The sequence below is a fragment of the Ctenopharyngodon idella genome, chromosome 13, assembly GCF_019924925.1.
Source record: "Ctenopharyngodon idella isolate HZGC_01 chromosome 13, HZGC01, whole genome shotgun sequence".
NCBI lineage: Eukaryota > Metazoa > Chordata > Actinopteri > Cypriniformes > Xenocyprididae > Ctenopharyngodon > Ctenopharyngodon idella.
The window spans coordinates 31,733,717-31,757,461 of NC_067232.1; the positions used below are offsets into that span (position 1 = coordinate 31,733,717).

Sequence of the window (23,745 nt, forward strand, 5' to 3'; positions counted from 1 at the left end):
GCCAAGGTGATCTGAGGGTGACGGTGTGGGCTTCTCTGACGAGACAGCCTCCTCAGGCCACACCCCAATCACAAACACCGCAAGCTATGTTGCTTCTGGTTGAGTTTGCTGGTCCCTTTCGTCAGGGTCCCAGCTTCTCATTCGGGGGTCCGGCGGATGACCAAATGTCGATCGCTGCATCACAAGGCGGGCTTGTGTCCTCAGGAGATGAGGATTCGGCTGCGGTGCCTCCCTCTGGGATGCCAGCGTTGCCAGAGTCTGATCCTGAGCTGATGGCCGTGCTTTCCCAGGCAGCTGAGAGCATCAGGCTCGAGTGGAACCTTTCACTGTGTCCCGAGTGCTAGAGGCTGGACGATTGGTTCCTGGGGGCTGCACGCGCTGATCGCCAGCGCCCCCCACCGGTTCCATTCTTCCCGGAGGTGCATCAGGAAGTCACCAGTTCATGGAAGGCACCTTTAACTGCCCGAAATCGTTCTGGGGCTACCTCCGCCTTCACTGCCCTTGATGGGGGAGAGGTCGAAGGGTATTCGGGGATCCCTCCAGTGGAGCGCTCTGTTGCAATGCAGCTGTGTCCTCAGAGCGTCTCCACCTGCCGTGGCGATCCCAAGCACCCTTCCAAGGCCTGTAAGTCCTCATCCATGCTTGTGGGCAAAGCTTATAGAGCTGCAGGTCAGGCCACTTCCGCCTTGCACGCCATGGCCATCCTGCAAGTACACCAGGCCAAAGTGCTCAAACAGCTGCACAAGAGCAGTGCTGAACGGGACTGATGCAGGAGGTGTGCACTGCTACCGATCTACGGGCGACGAAGGTCACTGCGCGGTCCCTTGGTCAGGTGATGTCCACTTTGGTGGTCCAGGAGCGCCACCTTTGGCTAAACCTGGCAGACATGAGGGAGTCTGATCGGACGCAGCTCCTCAACTCCCCGGTCTCCCAGGCTGGCCTCTTCGGCGACGCGGTCAAGAGTTTTGCCCAGCAATTCTCGGCCGCTCAGAAGCAGTCTGAGGCGATTAAACATTCTGCTCTGGCGGCCTGCTGCTGCCTCCACACCACCACTGGCTTAGCCGCCTCAGCCTGCTCGTCACCCAGGGCGGCCTCCTCTACTCCTGCTCAGCCATAGGAGCAGCCTCCACCCAAGCCACAGCGAGGAGATGGATGCAGGAGGGTGGCACAGCCCGTCTCTGCCCCTAAACCTGCCAAGTGGCAGTCCAAGCGGCGCTCCTAAAACGGGCGACCCGGAGATGGAGATGTCAGCTCTACAGGAGATGGTGGCAGGACCACTCCTTCCCCCGGAGAAGGGCCGGGGGAGAATCCTTTATTCTTCTTTTCTTTTTGTTCCCAAAGCTTTCAATAAAAGATCTGTTTCCTCTACCTCCGAGTCCCAAGAGGCCGCGGATGACAGTAGGCAACGTAACACCTCGCCACACTCGTCCCCATCTTCCTTTGCCAGTTACCAGTCAGAGCCGGCCCGAGAACGCTCAGCCTTCTCATGCCCCCATGCCATTATTCGGAATCAGAAGAGTGCATGCACTCCGCCCTCGCTAAGGGATGGTACGCCTCACAGCAGCTGTTATACCGCTCAGTTTGCTTCATATGAGACCGCTTCAGCACTGGCTTCATGGCCGAGTCCCAAGATGGGCATGGCAACAAGGCACGCACGAAGTGACCATCACTCCGGCCTGCTGCCAAACCTTCACCCCGTGGTTGGACCTCTTGTTTCTACGGGCTGGTGTTCCCCTAGAACCAGTTTCCAGGCATGTTGTTGTTCACATCCTGGGCAGGCTCAATCGTGCAGCTGACGAGCTCTCATGACAGCAGTCTCGCCCCGGGGAATGTAGACTCCATCCCCAGACCGTCCAGCTGATTTGGGAATGCTTCGGAGACGCTCAGGTTGACCTGTTTGCCTCTCCAGACACTTCCCACTGCCAGTTGTTTTACTCCCTGACCGAGGGCACTCTTGGCACGGATGCTCTGGCACACAGCTGGCTGCGCCACCTACACAAGTATGGGTTTCCCCCAGTAAACCTTCTCGCAAATGCAAGATCAGGGAGGACAAGGAAACCTCTTCATCACTTGGTGTTCTTCTTGTCAGAAAGACCCCTGGAAATGCCAGATCGGGTTGGTGTTCTCCTTCCTTCAAGAAGGATTGGAACAAAGGCTGTCTCCTTCCACCCTGAAGTTCTATGTGGCTGCCATTGCGGTTCACCACGATCTTGTTGATGGTAAGTCTGTTGGGAAGCACGACCTGATCATTAGGTTCCTGAGAAGGGCTAGGAGGCTCACTCTCGCATCTTTAAAAACTGGGCTCCTGAGGGCTTTGGCTTCAGTTAAGAGGGTCGGGGATTTGCAGGCATTTTCAGTTGACGAAGCGTGCCTGGAATTTGGGTCGGCCAACTCTCACATTATCTTGAGACCCCAGCCTGGATATGTGCCCAAAGTTCTCACCACTCCTTTTAGAGATCAGGTGGTGAACTTGCAAGTGCTGCCCTTGGAGGAGGCAGACCCAGCCCTGGCGCTGCTCTGTCCAGTACGTGCTCTCCGCACTTACGTAGACAGAACTCAGTGCTTCAGGACCTCAGACCAGCTCTTTGTTTGTTACGGAGGCTAGCAGAAGGGAAAGGCTGTCTCCAAGCAGAGATTGTCCCACTGGATAGTGGATGCTATTGTATTGGGTTATTAGGTTCAAGCCCTGCCATGCCCCCTACCCAGTGCATTCTGTGTTAAGTGTAGCCCTTTGTTCGTGCTGGGCCTCACAATGGGGTGCTATTGCTTACGCAGGTCACTGGAAGACAGCCAATTTAGGCTTTTGGAAGGTAGCCCATTCGTCAGTACTGACATAACGTTGAACGTGACCGACTGAAAGGGAATGTCTAGGATACGTATGTAACCCTCGTTCCCTGAAGGAGGGAACAAAGACGTTATTTCCCTTTGCCACAATTGCTGTACCACTGAATGGCTGGATCACACAGCTCTGCTCCTCAGGGAAGATTTGAATGTGAGTATGCTCGCGCTGCTCCTTATATACCCACAGAGCGGGGCGGAGATCACAATGCAAATTCCGCAGACCAAGGTACTCGGCGTATAAAAAACATAAAAAATAAATGTTACCGTAATTAAAAAAAAAAAAAAAAAAAAACACTTTGTTTTGATCACTGAGAGAGTTTCAGAGATTAACTTTCTGCTGTCTTAATGATTAACTGGAAAAATATTTAATCAGATTAAAAATTATTTATTCACTTAAAAAAAAATCATAATCAAGGAGTTTATATGCTTATATGTTTGTGGGATATGCCAACTGAAGATAAAAATATAATCTGTGAACCAGTTTAAAGGGTTAGTTCACCCAAAAAGAAGTCATCAATTACTCACCCTCATGTCGTTCCACACCCATAAGAATTTCATTCACCTTCAAAACACAACTGAAGATATTTAAAATAAAATCTGAGAGATTTCTGTCCCTACCATAAAGAGAACATCTTACTCCATATGAATCAAGCAGTTTATTCCAAATTTTCTGAAGAGACACGATCACTTTATATGATGAACAGGCTGAATTTAGGCTTTTATTCACATATAAACATTGAACAGCGAGCATAAACAGAAGCTCAACCGAACCTGCTTGACGTGAATGAATAAACCTCATGAACCTCATTGGTTCTTGCTGAAGCTCAAACGTGCTGCGTAACATGAGAATGAACCTCACTGGTTCTCGCACGTGTCAAGCAAGCATCATAGAGCTTCTGTTTACCATATCCGATGTGTGCGTTGATTAATGTTTATATGTGAATAAAAGCCTAAATTAAATCTGTTCATCATATAAAGCAATTGTGTCTCTTCTGAAAATGTGGACTGAATCGCTCGATTCAAATAGATTAGTTTGACGATCTCTTTATGAACTTTTTGAAGCGTCAAATTGGTAGTTGCGTGGACTGTCAATGGAGGGACAGAAATCTCTCCGATTTCATTAAAGACCCCCTGTGGTGAATATTAAGTTTTTATTTATATAATATTATGTTGTTTATACACCATTGCTGAGTATTTTCTCCTTAAAGGGGACCTATTATGCAAAATTCACACTTTTATAATGTGTTTGAACACAGATGTGTGTCCACAACTAGCCTATAATGGTAAAAATCCACCCACTCCTTTTTTATAATCCCCATAAATCATAAACAGTCTCTCTAAACGAGCGGTTCCATATTTCCCCTCTATATTATATATTAAGCCCCACCCACGACTGGCACGGATTCTGCCCTTCCACTCAAAAATGGGCATTTACAACATGGTATAATACATGATCTGTGGGTTATATTGAGCTGAAACTTCACAGACACATTCTGGGGACACCTGAGACTTATATTACATCTTGTAAATTAATTACTAACAGTAATATTAATTACTGTTATGTGTCAGATGTTGTAGAGAGCGATACATAAAACACATTACCATTCTGATACAAGGACTTGTAGACGAGCCTGTATAATTCACTCTTCTACTTCTTCTGAATCAGTTTCTGCTTCAAACATATATAGCTGAATTAAACCAGTATTGTGTAGCATTTACCACAGTAAAGTTGAGCTGGTGTGAGTGAGTGGAGGCGGGGCTAATGTGCATATTCATGGATCCGCGTATACTAAATGAAGCAAGGGTGTAGTTAAATTCAAAGTATTTTAAGACATGAATAAAAAGAAATTCACAGAAAAAAACATTTAAATATGTTATTTTGGTGATCAAAGGTGAGTTTTAAGGGATAAAATGATTGATTACAGTGGGACTTTAAAATATGTTCATTTGTATTTCAAAGATGAGCGAAAGTCTTACGGGTTTGATCAAATAAATGTAGCCTTAATGAACAGAAGAGACTTCTTTCAAAAACATTAACAAATCTTACAGACACCAAACCGAGTAAAAATCTCTCTTTGGAAGTCACTCAAGTTTTCAGATTATTTAGTACACATCATAACAGTGTGCACATATTTCTGCTCTCTGCTGTCATTTTTTTATTATTTTTTTTTTATGAAAAATGTCCATTTTGTCTCATAAAGTGTTTAATAAGTCATGAAGAAAAGCGTTGTTGGCTAGCTCTGAAGTTTGAAGATAACTGCACTAGAGATTTGAAATCTGGACATGCTTTGTTGTCTCTTTCCTTGGACACAATCTAAAAAACATGATTTGAAGCGGAACAAGTTTGAAGGATCACAACCATTTATAAGCTATGGCTTTTGTTCTGCACAATTACACATCACATGTAGCAATCCACATGCATGTCTATACAGATGATGAAAGGCGACTGAGAAAAATGGTGCAGACAGAACAAAGGGATTTTGCCATCTGTCTTGCAATTGCTTTGAAATCACTATAATTATGTAATAGAGACTCCAACTCAGTAATCAATACCTATAATGTTTTCCATATGAATTCAACATTATAAAAGGCAAAAACATGCATTGCGACCTTAGGGCCAGGTTGTCCACTTGAACCAGGCACTCCAGGCGATCCCATCTCGCCCTGTAGAAAGACAAACACAATCAAATAGATGTTCTTAACTTTACAGCAGTTAACTTGCAATCAAAATTCACTGTATTTTGTGTGATTCTTTTTATTTTTTTATTTTTGTCTTTGTAATCTTGTCTTTGCAAAATTTGTTGCTCTGCTTGTGAAACAGAGTCCTTTTTTTCTTTTCGGCTAACGTCCAACCGCGATATGGAATGCCCACTTTTCATGATCCAATCAATTCCTGATTGATAAAACCTAGTCCCGCCCTGATTTTTTTTGTTGTTGTTGTTGCATATCCTTTTTCACTTGGAAATGGGTCAGTTTGGTATATCCTCATCAAACATTAAGGCATATTTTACTTTCACGCCACATGATTTTCCATGCATAGATGTACCCCATCAACAAAACAAAAAAAATCATTATAAAGGTTACATATACATTTCTAAATTAACAATTTTGACAATTAGTATACATAATCTCTATGACATACAATACAATTTATTGTGATAGACTTTTTTTAATGTGTAAAATCATTAAATTTGAGTCTACCCTGTGATAGTGGTGCTACTTGCCCTATAAAATCACATGACTCACTAGAAGTGACATTTCATCAGAGGGAAAGCAACTCTACCCTTACGAAAAAGAAATATACTTCAAGTTCATTTTATCAAGTATACTTAAGTAAAGTTCAAGTATATATTTTTAAGTATACTTTATGTAGAAAGTATACTAGTATCAATGTACTAGTAGTAAACTTGTAGGTGTACTATTTTAATACCGCTTGGGACTAAATTGGCCCAAATGAAGTACACATTGAAGTGTACTATAAGTGTACTATAACAGTAGTAAACTTTAATTACACAACTAGTTCACAGCTACGTTTCTCATTTTGTACTGCATCTGTACTACAAGTACAGATGCAGTACAACATTTTATTCTAACATTTTATTCTAGCTTCATGAACACTTCTTCAACACTTAAATGTGGGTAAGTTTCATTTTTAAAAAAGGCAACATTTTAAACAAAAAGCTGAGAAAATTGCATTTTTGTCAAAGACCATGTCTGGATGGAATTCAGAACGATGATCAAACACAAGTGGAGTAGATCAAGTCTATAAACACCCCTAAAGCTTCATAGTCCTCATTCAGCAACGTTAGGCAGTTTTGATTTACATGCTGTTTAATGTTTGATGATCGCTTTATTTTACATTTGCGTGAGTTTTCTATCACTTGTTTCAGCTGCTTCTCCTGCATTTTGATCTGGAGATTCAGTACTCTTTCAGAAAATGCATAACAGCGCCCCCTACCGTGTAGCCTGAAAATTCAGTCAATGGTGAGGAAAGAGTGAAGTAGATTTGAAGTAAATTCCTATGTACACTACCAGTGCACTAGCCTACACAAAAATTCAGATACTCAGAATTAGGAATATATCTGTTTTCTTTATAAATCAATATTTTCAAACAATGTACTTTTATACTATACTTTTATAAATATATTTTTAAGTATATCTCGACCAAAAGACTGAGTCCAAGTAAGGCCAAATATACTTAGACATTTTTTTTTGTCAGTATAAGTCAAGTATACTTAAGTGCAATTTTAAGTATATTTCTCAGAAGTACATAAAGTATATTTCTGAGAAGTGTATAAAAAGTAGACTGAAAGTATACTTTCTTATTTTTAGTTTAAAAGAAGTATACTAATAGCACACTTGAATAAACTTCTTTTTTTGAAAGGGTAAGGGTGAATTCCAAACTGCATTTTTGCACACTTGAAGGGCATGTCAGGAAGGGGACGCCATTTGTTGGGGCGTTCCAAATGTGAATGGTCACTTCAAGTAATTCATTTTAGCGTTTATGGTCATGTGACCCAGGGTGTCGAATCCTTGCAATTCAAGTTGTTTTGTTATGTTTCACTCAGTGCATTCCAAACGGCTACATTATAACACGCAAGTGCCCTGCTACTTCCAAAGTCCCCACTTCAAGGGTTCTGCCCTTCGGAGTGAGTAGGGCAAAAGGATGCTCACTTTTGATTGGAATTTGCTGCAAGAACAAAGTAAACTTTTCTCGCCTTTCCTCATTTTCAGAAGACTTATATAATAGCGAAAAATATTCTGTTCTACGTTGGCTTAAATAAAAATTGTTGTCTTAAATCATCTCCAATACATCCATTAAAACAAGTCTTTACTAAGGTCAATTCCAAACTTACACTGTTTTCACACCTCGTTCAAAAGCTTGGTCCAAACATAAGAACGATTCCAAATCCCCTTGCCTTTGCAGGTCTGTTTCACATTGAGCTCCAAACTGGGGTATGTTTGTGCCATCAAAGAGAGTATCACCATGAGTACTAGCAGCAGCTGTTTACCACTGTAGCTAGGTAACGACTCAGGAGAAGTTGCCAAATGTTTTTACTGCCATTTTGGTCCTTTTGTCCAAAACTTAATGCACACAGAACACTACCAACCAAAGGTACAGTACAGTTAAGGGGCTAAAAATGTTTTATTGTTTGCTGATGGTTTCATTCACCATCTTGGCTGATTTTCACAGAACTTGTCACTATGCATTGAACTAATATCCTTATACATACTATGCCCTTTTACAAAATCTTCATTTTATTTTTGGGGGATTTACTAGAATAGGTTTTTTTATGCTTTAACGTTTTTGTCACATTATTTTCCTCATTTTCTCTATTGTTGCAGCTCCTCTCTTCCCAGTCTGTCGGTAACACTCTGTTTAGTTCCTGACTACAATGGAGGCGTTTCAGGGAGTTCAGAAACAGTTACACTGCTATAGAGAAGAACTTTTTCATGCTCAAACAGCAACATTACACACTGAAGAATGATGAACATAGAAAAAAGCATAATAGGTCCTTTTTAAATATTAGGTGCAGGTATACTAGATTTGAGCACGTGCAGTTACCCTGTAATGGATTTCTAGGGCTTCTGTTTTCAATAACTAATAAATCAGAAATTACAGGTAAATTCAAAATGTAAAATATTCTGTGTTTTGAGCCAAGAGGTCAATATGTGACATTTGCATTGTCTACTGGTAAAACATGTTTTCACCACACTGTATGAATTCACAGGTCAGAGTTCAGCCAACATCGGTACGCATCGAAAACTAAACCTCTTCACATGTGCTCGTGTTTCCCCTCTCTCTCATGTTTGCATGCCTACGAATGGAAGCGATTTGAGCACCAGTGTCACCACAATCCAACTAACTTGCTCATTGTCCACTGAGAACAGTCCTATTGTCTACAGCATTTGCACAACAAATAATGCGATTGCCTCATTTGTTAAATATTTCTCTCTCAGTGATGTTCTTAAAAGGAAAACATAAATGTATTGCCTTATAAATGGATATGATAAAATCAGTGGACTTGCAGTGGACATAATCATAAGCATATTAAAAGTTACACTCACTTTTGTATCATGATTTTTCAAGTGTTTACTATATGTTTAGATTTACTTACAGGGTCTCCAGGTATACCTTTGGCTCCTTTTGGTCCTGGAAGGCCATCTTCACCCTTTAAAGAAACCAACAAATGTACATTTTCAATATGTTTGGGGTAGCTTACAAACCATAAAAAATACAGTGGTTGCAAAATTGTATTTGGACACTTCTCAAGAAAAGTTTCCACAAAAAGAAGTGTCTTAGAATGAAAAAAACATGTATTTACTGTAATTAAGGTAATTAATTATAAACAGGCCATCACATTATATTTAGAATTAATAGAATTAAGTTGCCTACAGGTACAATCATAGTGTTGGACGTGCACTCATCGTGCCTTAAAATGCTGTCTGTGCATGCAGCACACTGAAGTTTGTAAGAGAGCAAGAAGCATAACCTCTAGACAACAACAAATGAGAAACAAACTGTCCACATGAGCAAAAAAAGGGAAAACATCACCTTAATTCCACTCTGACCATCATTTCCAGGTATACCAGGCATGCCCTGAAAAACAAAAAACAAAAAAGGATTTAAAAAACAAACTTGCTCAGTTCTTGTTTAACAATGAACTCATTAAAAAAATCATGAAAATTCCCAGGAGACTTATAACATTCATTAACGGCTTTAGCGTTGTTAAAGCTGTTAAAGCCCTGTTACTGAATGTAGTCTGAGGTACATGGTGAACACAGTGCTGTGTGGGTTTTCTTGGCCTCTGATGAAGCTAACATGCATAGGATGTCTGGATTAATCACTTATGAAATGCGTCCCTCCTGGCATCTTGAATCTTTGTCAGCCAGAGAAAATAATAGTTTTAACAGGACGTTGTTAAATTCGGATACTACTGTAATATAGGGAGCAGCTCCACCGGAGATAACATCAGGTCAGCAAACCTACACAATCTGTAGGAGGATTAAGATTTAAATCTCAAGGTACTGCAACTTTATCTTTCCTGTTATAACAATTAAAGTGCTAGTATTTAATATAACATTACAATAATATATAAAATAACAATAACATTATTGTTTTAAAAAAATATACCTGACTATTTAGAGAAATGAATGTGCACAAATTGGCATTTGTTGAATAACTATAACCACTACGTTTTTTTCAAAGGACATCCTGGGATTTTTTATTATCAGGACCTCGGTTTAACGTGTCATCCGAAGGACAGTGCTTTTTGACGGTATAGTGTCCCCATCACAATACTGGGGCTCACTAACACATCTTCCAGCAGCTACCTAGTTTTCCCAGGAGGTCTCCCATCCAGGTACTGACCAGGCTCAACCCTGCTTAGCTTCAGTGGGCGATCAGCCTTGGGCTACAGAGTCATAGCTCCCAGCTAAAATGATATTCTAATATCGATCTAGCTTACTGCAGTGTGCAACAAATGCCTCACCCCAGTCACCGAGCGAACGCACAGAGTAACGTTATAACATAACTTTCAACACACTCAAATGGATTTTTAGTATGATTGTTTTGACCAAGTAAAACAGTGCTGTGTTACCCCACAATTTTAATTTGTCAAAAACTGACCTGTATGAGTAGTAGTTCAGCACTCGCAGCGGTTTCATTAGAATGAAATAAAATTATGTGAATTTAAGTGATCAAACGTAACTGTAACAAAGTTCAGGGAAGGAGGAGGCGGACGTTAAACGTAACTTTAATCGTAAAATAAACTTAAACAACAAAACGAACAGAGTGGCAGTGGGCGACTGCGGCATAAGCATTATAGAAACAGCAATGTAAAATGTCTCGGCTCCAACCAGTTTCATACTACAGTAACATTAATAAAACTTTAATACATTAGCTCATCCATGAACATGATTTCTGCCTGAGTCCCTTTGGATTGCTTTCCAACGGCTGTGGAGGTGAAGACGACAACTCCCACGATTCCACACTCATTCGAGCTGTCATTAACCTATGCCTGTTATTGTTTTGAATAAGCAATCTCTACTGTGCCTTTAAATCGTAATGTACTGCAGTACATTGCTATTCAATCTTACGTTTTATTTCTAGGCAAATGTTACTTAAGGATTTAAAGCAGTGTTTCCCAACACTGTTCCTGGAGACACACCAACACCACACATGTACAAACTCTTCCTAATCAAACACACCTGATTCAACTCATTAGCTCGTTAGTAGAGACTGAAATAGATGAGTCGGATAAGAGACATCTAAAATGTGTACTGCTGGTGTGCCTCCAAGAACAGGGTTGGGAAACACGTTTACATGGAGACTTTTTGTTTCAGTCGGAATAAAAACAAATCAGATTTGATCTTTTGACATGCTCACACTGAACAAATATACAGAGTTTCCCACTGTGTGTGCGTACTTGTCAGGCTCTTCCCATTGCTTCTTTTCTTTACTTTAAAAAGCAGACTTAATATTTACTCAATTAGGAGATAACAAGCACATGAAGCCATTGCTTATGTTTATCAAGCAGTAAAAACATCCCTTCCTGCACCCAAAACCAGCCATCTGTGGATGAGAGTCCAAAGCAACATCCTACACCACTTCACGGACCATGAGTGAATATTTTAGAATTAAAATCTTTCCTTTAGCAACAACAAATGCTTATTTCGTGTTTAATACATCGTTGCGCCACTTTTACGTCATTGCACATGCGCAGAACTTTGACTGAATTGCATCAATAAGCTCTTGTAATAATAAAGTATGGAGTTAGTTACAAATAAGCTAGTAGTTACTAAGCCTATAAAGTGGACCTTACATTCCAGTTTAAGTAAGAGATGACCCTTGGGACACACTTCTCTTCACATTATACGTCTTCCTTATCTAACACACCTGATTCAGATCATCAGACTCTATGGGACTTTTACACCTGGTCACTTCATGCGTTTTCTCTATTCGGATATTTATCTGATCGTGAAAAGATCAGGTGTAAATGCCCGAAACGCTTTCAAGACGGATTTAAATCTGATCACTCAAACCACTTCAGGAGGTGGTCTGAGACCCATTCCAGTTGAAACTGGACAAGTGTAAATGTATCTGGGTGTTGAAACCACACATCGATTTTAGCACACCTTAGCAACCACAGAGTAATAATCTGGCAACCACTCAGTTCACCCTAGCATCGTATTGCCAAGTTGGGCCAACATATGTATGTAATAGTGCAAGTGGCCTCACCAGTAAAATACAGTGCAAACAAACCATCATTTCCAGATGAGCCCCCAATCGACACAGGTGAGTGACCTCTCTCTCTGTGTATTCCTAGCTGACACATTCACATACAACCATGCACCTTGTTAGGACTGACTCCCACATCATTTTGCAACATGTAGGAACAGATTTCATGTTATCATTATGAACACACACTCGGGTTGGCCTGTTTCCCCTGGAAAATGTGTTTGTATTATGTTTTACTGGCCAAGGGTCCGTGATGATACAAATAGAACCAAAAAAAAATAAAGAACATCAAACTCAAAATCCAAAATACAGACCATTGCACAGATTGATGGCTCCGATTTCTACTTTTAGAAAGCGTAACGTTTTAGATCTCTGGAAAGTTAAGTTTAACTGCAGAACATGCCAAGATGTGCCAAGATTTGTCATTTTATCGTTTTAAAGCATCTCTGTGGTCATGCACATTTCCTCTTTGAATGCTTCCTCTTCATGATGTATGTGCTTCCATGTAATCTGCAGAAAACATTTCCTTCACTTCGAAGTTTGCCAAGAGTTCAAGCTCTGCATGCTATTTTTGTATCAGTGTGCAAAAAAAAAAAAAAAAAAAAAAACCCAGCAATGAATGAGCCTTTTAAAAATAATCAGGACGGTAGACAAGAACACTTGCATTTGTCAACAGCCAATAAACTATTCAAATCTGGACTAGCAATGCCTTATTCACAAAAGCATGCAAAGCTGAGTACTCGAGAACTGTGATGAATCACCAATAATTTTCATTACTAATCTCATAATGACCATATGTAATGCCATGTGGCATGAATTACTGTGGTTAAGACCATATCTGCAGATGGGTAGTTGACATGAAATAGTAGTTCGTTGAATTCATTTTGGGAGCGACGACAATGTATTTTTAGTCAAATGCCTGTATATAAGATTAGTATTGGCAAAGTTCAGAGGCTGTCATATATGTGAATCAACTGTTGTGTATTTTCAATATGAAAAATAACTTTTATATTGATGGATTAATTGCATTTTGAAAAAAAAATGTGCCATGGATTTATTGCATTTTGGGGGAAAAAATAATCCGTTTTTATAATAAACCTTTATAATAAACAAAATGTAGATTTGACTTTTTAATGTTTTTATAACCAAAAGATGCTATGTGAAATTTTGAAACAGAAAATAGTGGTTTTCATCTTGCCACTTTCTTGGTAAAGAAAACAGCTTTTTACTCAAATGAATCAAAATGGAGTTATAGCGTTTTGGAACCAAACTCTTCAAAATTTAATAATCCAAAATGTAAAAATATACAATCTACTCCACTTGACTGCAAAAAGTTTGCGTCTCTTAATTCAGCAGGTCATGCTGTGATGTATCGATTTTCTATTGGTCACACGTCTTCACACGATACGAATTCGCTGGTCAGAGTTCACCCAACTTGAACTTCAGAAGGCAGCGAAACCCAAAACTTCTACCCATGAGCTTGTGGTTTCCAGTCTTCTGCATTTGCATGCATTTGAATGCAAGTCAAAAAACAAAAAGTATACTGTGAACAGTGGGGTTTATTAAGTGCTAACAACTGTTTTGTTGTATATTATCCCTTATATACAGTAGTTAAGGAAAAAAGGTGATTAACAAAAAAAAGTTAACCAAAAATCTTGTTGTTAAAAGTTCATGAAGATGCTACTTCAACTACCTGGATATTTAAAATAGTTATCATCCTAGCACATTCCAACTGGGTGAATTGCCAAATGAGTTACTATAACTGTATATATCAAGGGTCTTCAACTGGGGCGGTACTGTGGGGGTCTGCCAATTAATGTTTGATCACAAATAATGTTAAAAAATTTTAAAATGAGTAAAAAATTAAAAACAAAATCAAATGCTAAGCACCCTCAAATGAAAGCAAGAACACCCTGATACTGTAATAATATTTCATTGGCGAAACAGATCTGGCAAACGCTGAACATTGTATTTGTGTTCGTGCTCTGGAGAACGTCAAATGTTTCTACTTACAATGTGTTTTTGCAGCGGTGAGAAATGTAGCGAATCACAGACATGTCTGTTGATCTCTTGAACACAATGGCCAATCAGAGGTGTTTAAGTTAGTCAGAATCCACTCACCGCTCAAAACGGCAGAGTTCCCTTTCGAATGGGAACTCGCACTGCGTCCGAAGACACTTCGGGGAACGCCTCGGCATGACGATGTCTGAAGTATGAGTAAAAACACGACAATGTCATTGGCCTGCGACAACCCCTGACATCACTCTAGTGCGACCGTGAGTACAAAGAGCACCTGGAGTACACATCATCAGCTTTTTTGTGTTCAGGTGACCCTTTGTTTGAAGTGTGTGTAGGTGATTATCACTACGGATTCCTCTTCTTACAAGCACTTCAGGAAGTATGTTCCCCCGTATCCGTGCTACCTGACACCTGATGATACACACGAGATGTGCGTTTTTTGTCTTGGAGAGGATCATGCGCGTTCTGATCTCAAGGGAGCAGAATGCACAGATTGCGACGGCTTTTCCATGAAAAAGCTCCGATCACGCCTGGCCCTTTTCTTGAGGGAATCAGGACAGGCGTCGGTGCCCAAGGGATCAAGGCCTGCTGCAGCTGAGACACATTATAAAAGACTAGTGATGCACCGAAATTTCAGCTACCAAACATTTTCATCCGAAACAGCTATTTTCGGTTTTGGGTCAAAATGGTTTTGGAGGGCTGAAATGAGTGACCAAAACAGACATTTAATTAGTGCTTTTCCGGTGACAAAGACTGTGTTCAGCGTGTATTTCGTGCACACATCGTGGATAAGCTACAGTAGTTAAACATGTCAGCTGTGTGGACACCAGCTCTGGATTAATTTCTTGATTCTAATCAGTAATGATATGGTTTCTCAAATCTAAAACCTTTTTTCTGTTGATGCGCAGCATGAACAAAACTTCACTTATCATTATGCCATCCCATAATCACGCAAAGCTTTGTACTTGGTTACTTTTAATATGAAGCAAAGTGTCAACTTTAAAATTCTGATAATTTTATAATGAAATTCAAACAATAAATGTCATTTTGGCGCTCTTAAACATGGTGTGATAGATCGCTGAAAAAATGCCCTTAAAAATGTTGAAGACCCCTGGTATATATCTTGTAAAAGAACACCTCCCACCAACACTTTTTGAACTAGCGATGTTCTTATTATCTGCATCTCTTTCTTTATATGTCGTTTCTTTGTGTGCTGTAGGTCTGTAAGAAACTGAGAAACAGCTGTCTTGATTTCATCTGCCAGGATTCTGGCAGTACCTTCTTAACATTATCTTACTGAAGCGAAAGAAGAATCAATGCATAAACGTTTTAAGCAACTTTTGCCAAGTACAATGTTTAGACGTCAGTACCACAAATGATGATGCTGTAAATTGTTATTGGCAGGCACTTCTTGAGCAGGGCATAGAGCATTATCCACAGAGGGAAAATATAACATATACAGTGCAGTGGCCCCAAACGTATTTAGACACTTAACACACTGCCATTCATTTTAAAGCTAGAACAACAACACTTTTCAAAGTACTTTCAAAGGTTTCAAAGTAGTAGGTTTTAATATTTGGACACTTTTTGTTTGTTAAAAGTTAGTGGAACATGTCCAAATTTAATGTGATGAACTACACCTGTCGTTACCCTGCTAGGACACCTGTGTGAACTTGAGGGGAAACTGCATTTACATAAACTAAAAATCACACTGACACCATTTGGATAAGTCATTGCAAAAACCGCTTAGAAAAGTTAGTTCAGAGAAAAGATCTAGCCTCACGCAGTGTAAACTGTCTGTATGTGCCCGACATGGCAAAAAGCACAATTATGCTTCTTTCTCCCACACATACGCAAAGACATATTCCTGTCAAAATGACAGAATTAGTTTGGAAATAAAGCTTTTAAGACTAAGGAGAAGCCACTGCTGGCTAAGTCTGGCAAGTACACAATAAATGACTAGCCAATAGTGATTCTATTGCCAATGTGTGTGTACAGGGTTGTCATTTGCTTATTGTTTGTTTTATAATTTGTCATTGAATACAACGAAATTATTAAGTGAGTAAATGTTTAATTATCCGGTAACAATTTCCAATAAGGTTCAATTAGGTAATGCATAAGATATCATGAACCAACAAAAAGTATTACCAATTTTTATCATTCTTTTTGGGGCCATTGCATGTTTAAGATTCATTGTTTAAAGACTAATGGTAGTAATCATTTAAATATCCTCTTGAGAGGCTGAATAGGAAAGCAACATTTGGTGGTTTATGAATGAAAAGCAAAATAAACAATGTTTTACAATTTTAGCATATCCAACAAAGCCACCTTGGTGCATTTTCCATGATAAGCGGAAGCAGATGTTTGGTCTGAGTTTGCTCTGCAGGGACCAGTAAAAGAACATGGAAACTTGTTGCAAAAAGTACCCTCCATTGCTTTAAGGACATAAATTCTCACGTCACTGAAAATGACCTTGAAAAAGAATAGTACAAGAGGTAAAAACTAAACTTGGCTAACAATGAGTGTTAATGCATATATACACTCCTGAGCAAAAAAAGGGCCAAGCCAAAAATGGCAAAATATTTAGTGGTCTTTTAATGGTCTTAACCATTTTAATTACAAATCACTGGTCAGGAAATTATCAAGAACTGCACAAATGCTGTAGATAAAATAACTTAGCATGGGATATCCTTCCCCAACAGACAGCTTTTTACAGGAAGAAGAGTCAGTGTTGTTCCACTCAATGTCGATGACTTCAAACGGTTCATGAGTAGTTGAAAAGTGTCTCCCAGTTAGTTTGAGTTTAATGTGAGACCAAATATTCACTCTAGGGTTCAAATCTGGACTCTGACCAGGCCAAAACATGAACCTGATGGAGTTCTTGGTCATCTTTGCAGTGTGTGCAGGATCATTGTCTTGTTGAAAAATAACATCTGATCATTCCTCTTTAGATAACAACTTTTCATTTGTGGGAAGCAAGCCATTCTGCAATATTCTCCTACACTCCAAAGCATTAAATGACTTTTCACAGTGAAGCAGCTCACCAATACCAGCAGCTGAAATGGCACTCTTCCTCCATGCTTCACTGTGGTAGACATGCATTTATTACTATATTTCTCAGCAGATTTTCGAAGACGCCGCTCTGGAGCATCACCATGCAACTCGTGTTTCATTGTGATTCATCATTCCACACACAACTTTCCATTTTCTGCCAAAAACTTAATTCTGCCTTTGATGTTTTTCTGAGACAGCAATGGCTTTTTAAGGAGCGCATTTGCTTAAATTTTGCTAATTTCCTAACCAGTAATTTGGGGTTAAGACAATTAAAAGCTTAGTGTTTAGTCATTTTGGGCTTGGCCCCCCTTTTTTTTTTTTGCCCAATAACATCTAACATAATAATACCAAACACGCCACACATGCAATGAAGGCGAGCCATTCCTTAAAGGGATAGTTCACCCAAAAATAAAAATTCTGTCATTAATTACTCACCCTCATGTCTTTCCAAACCTGTAAGACTTTCGTTCATCTTCGGAAACGTCTCGGGTTACGTCTGTAACCCTGGTTCCCTGAATAGGGAACGAGACGCTGCTTTGAGCGCTTTGGGAACACCTCTGTGTGATTGCGTCGTGAAGCACTTGTGAAATCGAACCAATAGGGTGACGGGACATCAGAGCGTGTGACGTCACTGACCAGGAAACTATAAAGCACTCCTGAGAACAAAAAACGCCAGCTTCTGATTGGCTGAAGCAAGATGCTCACAGGCTTGCAGGGAGTATGGCTAGGCGACGCAGCTTCTCGTTCCCTATTCAGGGAACCAGGGTTACAGACGTAACCTGAGACGTTCCCTTTCATGGGAACATCGACGCTGCATCGAGCGCTTTGGGAACCCTATCCCAACTACGCCATAATTCCAAGTGCCTGTCTGCTATCCTTAAGACGAGAGCACCGAGAACCCCGGAGTGGAGCCCAAGTCAAGGTTGTAAAACCTAATAAATGTATGCTGAGAGGAGCACCCAGCCGCATCACATATCTCGTGGAGGGGGACCCCCGAGATCAAAGCCTTTGAGGCAGCCATACCCCTAGTAGAGTGAGCCCGGACAGCCAAAGGTGAAGGTTGTCCGGCCGACTCATAAGCGAGTGAGATGGCCTCGACCACCCACTTGCTCATCTTCTGCTTAGACGCAGGGCCCCCTTTCTTAGGAGACCCGTAACAGACAAACAATTGTTCAGTCTTTCACCACAGGGCAGCTCTGTGGACGTAAGTGTCTAGTGCCCTAACTGGGCAAAGCAGATTAAGCTTTTCCTGACCCGGATTAGAAAAGGGGGGGAGGACAGAAGGCCTGCAGTACAATTGGTCCTGGGATGTTGGTGGGGACCTTGGGTATATACCCAGGTCTAGGATGAAGGAACACCTTGACCATACCAGGCGCAAATTCCAAACATGAGGGAGCAACCGAAAGTGCTTGAAGATCTCCAATTCTTGATGAGATTGCCAACAAGAAAATCGTTTTAAGAGTGAGGAATCTCTCAGACACCTCCTCTAAGGGTTCGAAGGGAGCCTCAGCTAGCCCTTCCAACACAATAGCCAGGTCCCAGGCCAGAGTTCTTGTACGCACAGCAGGCCTCAGCCTCTGGGTACCACGGAGAAAGCGTATAAATAGGGGGTCTCTTCCCACAGAAGAGTCCCCTACAGGAGCATGGTAAGCGGAAATAGCCACTATATAGACCTTCAAGGTAGAAGGAGATAAACCATCCGAGAATCTTTCTTGGAGAAATTGCAGCACAAGACTGATAGAAGAGTGGAACGGGTCTGACTGACGTTGTCTACACCAGGTAGAAAACAACTTCCATTTGTTTGCGTATAGCTATCTCGTGGAGGGAGCTCTGGAGTGGAGTATGGTCTTCACAACCTCGGTTGGGAGACCGGATTCTATGAGCCTAGCCCCCTCAGAGGCCAGGCCCACAGTTTCCACAACTCCGGGCGAGGATGAATTATCATGCCGCCCGCTTGAGACAGAAGGTTCTGTCTGATCGGAAGCTCCAGTGGGGAGCCGTGTAGAAGAGACATTATGTCTGAAAATCACACTCGGGTCGGCCAGAACGGGGCTATCAATATGAGACGGACCCGGTCCTGGCGAACCCTCTCCAGAACTCCTGGGAGCAGAGCAATTGGGGGAAATGCGACAGAGAGTACCACAGTGGGCAGTGAGATGTTTCTTTTGAAGCAAACAGGTCGACTTCTGCACGACTGAAATTCTTCCAGATGAGCTCCACCACCTCAGGGTGAAGTCTCCATTCCCCGGGCCTCGGCCCCTGCCTCGACAGGATGTCTGCCCCCACATTTTGATGCCCGGGGATATGAGCTGCTCTCAGTGAGAGGAGCTTCCCCTGGGCCCACAGGAGGATCCGATGGGCTAACTTGCACAACTGGCGAGACCTCAGACCCCCCGGTGCCTGATATAGGAGACCCCCGACATGTTGTCCGTGCGGGCCAACACGTGATGGCCCCTCAGGTCTGGGAGGAAGTATATGAGAGCTTGAAATACCACCATCATTTTCCAGCCGATTTATGTGCCAGGAAAGAAGATGGTCCTCCCAAAGACCCTGAGCCGAGCGACCACTCATGATCGCTCCCCAGCCTGTGAGGGAGGCATCCGTCGTTAGCATTACGCGACGACAAGGAGCCCCCAACACAGGTCCCTGAGACAAGAACCAAGGCTTCTTCCACATGACTAAGGCACGAAGGCATCGCTGCATGACCTTGATCATGCGAAAATGATTTCCCCTCAGAGAAAACCCCTTGGTCGTGAGCCACCACTGTAAGGGTCTCATGTGCAGCGGGCCAAAAGGTATCACGTTGGGCGCAGCTGCCATCAGACCCAACAGTCTCTGAAACTGTTACAGTGAGTGACTGGCCTAATTTCACCCCATTCGCGGCTGAGAGAATGGAATCCACACAAGCAGAAGACAGGTGTGCCTGCATCGTGGCGGAATCCCAGACTACCCCTAGATAGTTGGTAGTTTGAGCTGGAAGAAGCACACTCTTCTTGGCATTGAGTCTCAGCCCTAACCTTCTCGTGTGGGACAGAACAACATCTCGATGTTGAACTGCCAATTGCTCGGATTGAGCTAGAATCAACCAATCGTCGATATATTTCAACACGCGGATGCCCTGGAGTCTCAGAGGAGCCAGAGCTGCATCCACGCATTTCGTGAAGGTGCGGGGTGAAAGAGCTAGGCCGAAAGGAAGAACCCTGTATTGATAAGCTTCGCCCCCGAAAGCAAATCTAAAGAACTTCCTGTGATGAGGATGGATGGATACATGAAAGTAAGCATCTTTCAGATCTATTGTCACAAACCAGTCCTCGGATCTGATCTGTGTGGTGATCTGTTTGAGTGTAAGCATCTTGAACTTGAGCTTTTGCACAGAGAGATTTAGCGTGCGTAAATCTAGAATAGGATGCAGCCCTCCATCCTTCTTTGGACCGCTGCGCCCTGAAGCACACGAGGTGGCAGGGTTGGCAGACCGCCCCCCAGAGGGCACCAAAGAGGGACGGGTACCATGTAATGTGATACAGGACCCTCTGTACTGTACCACTGGCGTCAGGACCTCTTCGAAGCCTTCTTCGCGATATCGACAGTCCTTAGATCTGTCTTACCCTTAGAAGGCTTTGATTGTGTCGCCCGCCCGTCCCCAGGCTCTTTGCAGGGGATCTTGGCTCTTTGAGGCTGCCATAGAACGGCTGATTGTTTTTGCCGTCTCCTTGGTGGCCCGGAGAGAGAGATCAGTGGACTTCCTGAGCTCCTGAATGGCTTCGAAGGTTGCTTCCCCACTCTCATCAATTTCCCCCAGCAGGGCAGCCTGGTAAGCTTGCAAGATCGATATCGTATGAAGGCAAGCTGCAGCCTGACCTGCTGCCGTGTAAGCTTTGCCCACCAGCGCTGATGTAGTCTTTAGCGGTCTGGTGGGCAGTGTCGGGGTTTTGAGGGACGATGCAGACTCGGGCGAGAGATAACTCGCAAGCGTCTCTTCAACCCAAGGCATCGCCCCATAGCCATGCTGTTTTTCACAATACTGCACAGGTCTCTGCCATGACCTTGACACCTCGGAGTGGAGGTCGGGAAAGAACGGCAGTCCCCGACGCTGAGGCAGTGACCGGGCGGGCAGAGAGCGCTCATCCAGTTTACTTTTGTGACGCGCTTCACTTTTTTCTGCTGGCCGTTCGAGTTTTAATTTTTCTACCGCCCTAGTCACCACCTCAAGCAGCTCCTCATATGCTGGGGATGAGGATGGCAAGTCCTCATCACCAGCATCGACGCTCACCAGATCCACCTCCTCAGAGCTGGATAGATAAAGAGCCGGTGCCTCTCTCCTGGGGGAAGAAACCACAGCGCGTGCTTCCGCCGCCAGAGGAGAGACACTGAATCTGGCAGGTGAAGGCAGAGAAAGGGCTTGGCCCGTCTCTAACCCCTCTGTCAGATCCATCTGTGAACCCCACGAATGAAGCCGCTGCTCTGCCTCGGCAGAAGCGGGACCCGATCCGCGGGGAACACTGGCTGAGGCGCCCTCCTCAAAGAGCGAGAATGGAGTGTACGGAGCGTTAACTTCTCACAATGCACACAGACAGCTCCCTCAAGAGCTGCTTGGGCATGCTCCACTCCTAAGCAAACAACACACATCTCATGTGTATCCCCACCCATGATAAAACGAGGGCAGGGATGAACACACTTGACAAATTGCTGTTTGCTTGCCATTTTGTGTCTTATATATATATATATATATATATATATATAATATGTTGAAATATATGCTTATGGTGTGAAAATACTCTTGTCCTCAGACGAAGAGATATTTTGAACTGTATACGTAGCTGACAGACAACACCAAATAAAACACATGATAACACAGAGCGCTTGCTGAAGACACAGAAGCTGGCATTCTTTGTTCTCAGGAGTGCTTTATAGTTTCCTGGTCCGTGACGTCACCCACTCTGACGTCCCGTCACCCTATTGGTTCAATTTCACAAGTGCTTCACAACGCAATCACACAGAGGCGTTCTCAAAGTGCTCGGCGCAGCGTTGATGTTCCCATGAAAGGGAACTATTTGTTAGTTCGCACATCAAGCGGGTTTGGTTGAGCTTCTGTTTATGTTCACCGATCAATGTTTATATGTGAATAAAAGCCTAAATTCAATCTGTTCATCATATGAAGTGATCAAGAAAATTTGGACTAAACCATCTCTTTATGAACTTTTTGAAGCGTCAAAGTAATAGTTGCGTAGCTGTCAATGGATGGACAGAAATCTCTCAGATTTCGTAAAAAATATCTTCATTTGTGTTCCGAAGATGAATAAAAGTCTTATGGGGCATTCACACCAGACGCGACTTGCGCGAATAAATCGTTCAAGCGTCCAACTACGCGCGAATAGCACATTTTGAGTTTACTCGCTTCATTCACGTGTAAAATTCGCTTCATTCGCGCGTGAAATTCGCTCGTGAAAAAATTACTTCACAACAGACGCGAATTCGCGTCATGAGAGGGGCTTCTGCCAGGCGGCTCCAGTCTCGTTTCTGCACACTTCCTCTGAATAAACACATCAACTCGTCAGCGAGAAAGTAGTTATAAAATACGGCGAATAAGCTCAATTTGCCGGCTTTAGCTAGCTTGTAGTCTCAATATGTGTATATATATAGCTCAAATTGAGTAAAGAGCATTTTTTACAACTTACCAGATTGTCCGACCTCCTCATTCACTTTCTTCCAAGCAAGATCCTTTTTATTCCAGTTTCTATAAAAGTATGAAGATGTATCGTACAGCGACAACGAGTTTCAGATTTCTGCCTCCTCTCGCTACGTCGTAATCACGTCACTATTAGAGCAAGCTCCTGATTGGAGTTCAGATTTTTCAACTCGCGCGATTGGCGCCGCAGGATGTCGTTTCGCGTCTTTGCATTGACCTAACATGTAAATCACTCGCGCTTAAGGCTTCATTCGCTTCTGGTGTGAACGGACCATTACGGGTTTGGAACAACAAGAGGGTGAGTAATTAATGACAGAATTTTCATTTCGTTTTTGGGTAAACTAACCCTTTAATTCAAATGAAAACCTTATCGCACTGAATGATTAATTCGCAAATCGGACTGATCTGATTGCAGCTGTTCTTGAATCATCTCATTGATTCAACAATCCAGTCAAAATGAGCCAAGAACTGGGATATCACTGGAGGAGAATGAACGTGCGCATGACTGCTGCGGAAAGTAGGTTACTAATTCTGAGTTTTAGTACTGATTATTGTAAATGAAAATCATATTTAGGTTATTTGTGAAGTAAATCTGCTGTAAAAGGGCGAGCTGTTTAACGCTGCGTTCACACCATGTTGTAATACTGTAGTCTTGAGATGACAACGTGGTTATTAAACCAAATAAATATTAATAACTGGTTAAATTGTAGACATCTCTTTTTGCCACTACTGTATATAGGAACAAAGCTGAGCAACATTAGCAAAGGAATGCATGAAATTAGCATGAGATTACCTATTGCTGATGATTATTGGATAATTCTATAAATTAGATTTTGTACTGTGCTGGGTTAACCACTTTATGTTCAATGTAAAATCTGGATCCTGAAGCAAATGCTAAGAATTA

General features: G+C 42.2%; 1 protein-coding gene across 3 annotated transcripts in view; it reads right to left on the reverse strand.

The window, feature by feature from the left end:
* The window catches only part of col21a1 (collagen, type XXI, alpha 1), an 81,996-nt gene that overhangs the window by 15,524 nt on the left and 42,727 nt on the right, over positions 1–23,745 (reverse strand). For all 3 annotated transcript variants that reach the window (XM_051916344.1, XM_051916342.1, XM_051916345.1), the window contains 3 exons: positions 9,398–9,442; positions 8,961–9,014; positions 5,452–5,505 (listed from right to left, as the gene is read on the reverse strand). In XM_051916344.1, the coding sequence (XP_051772304.1) occupies positions 5,452–5,505; positions 8,961–9,014; positions 9,398–9,442 (153 nt within the window). The remainder of the gene's footprint in view (positions 1–5,451; positions 5,506–8,960; positions 9,015–9,397; positions 9,443–23,745) is intronic.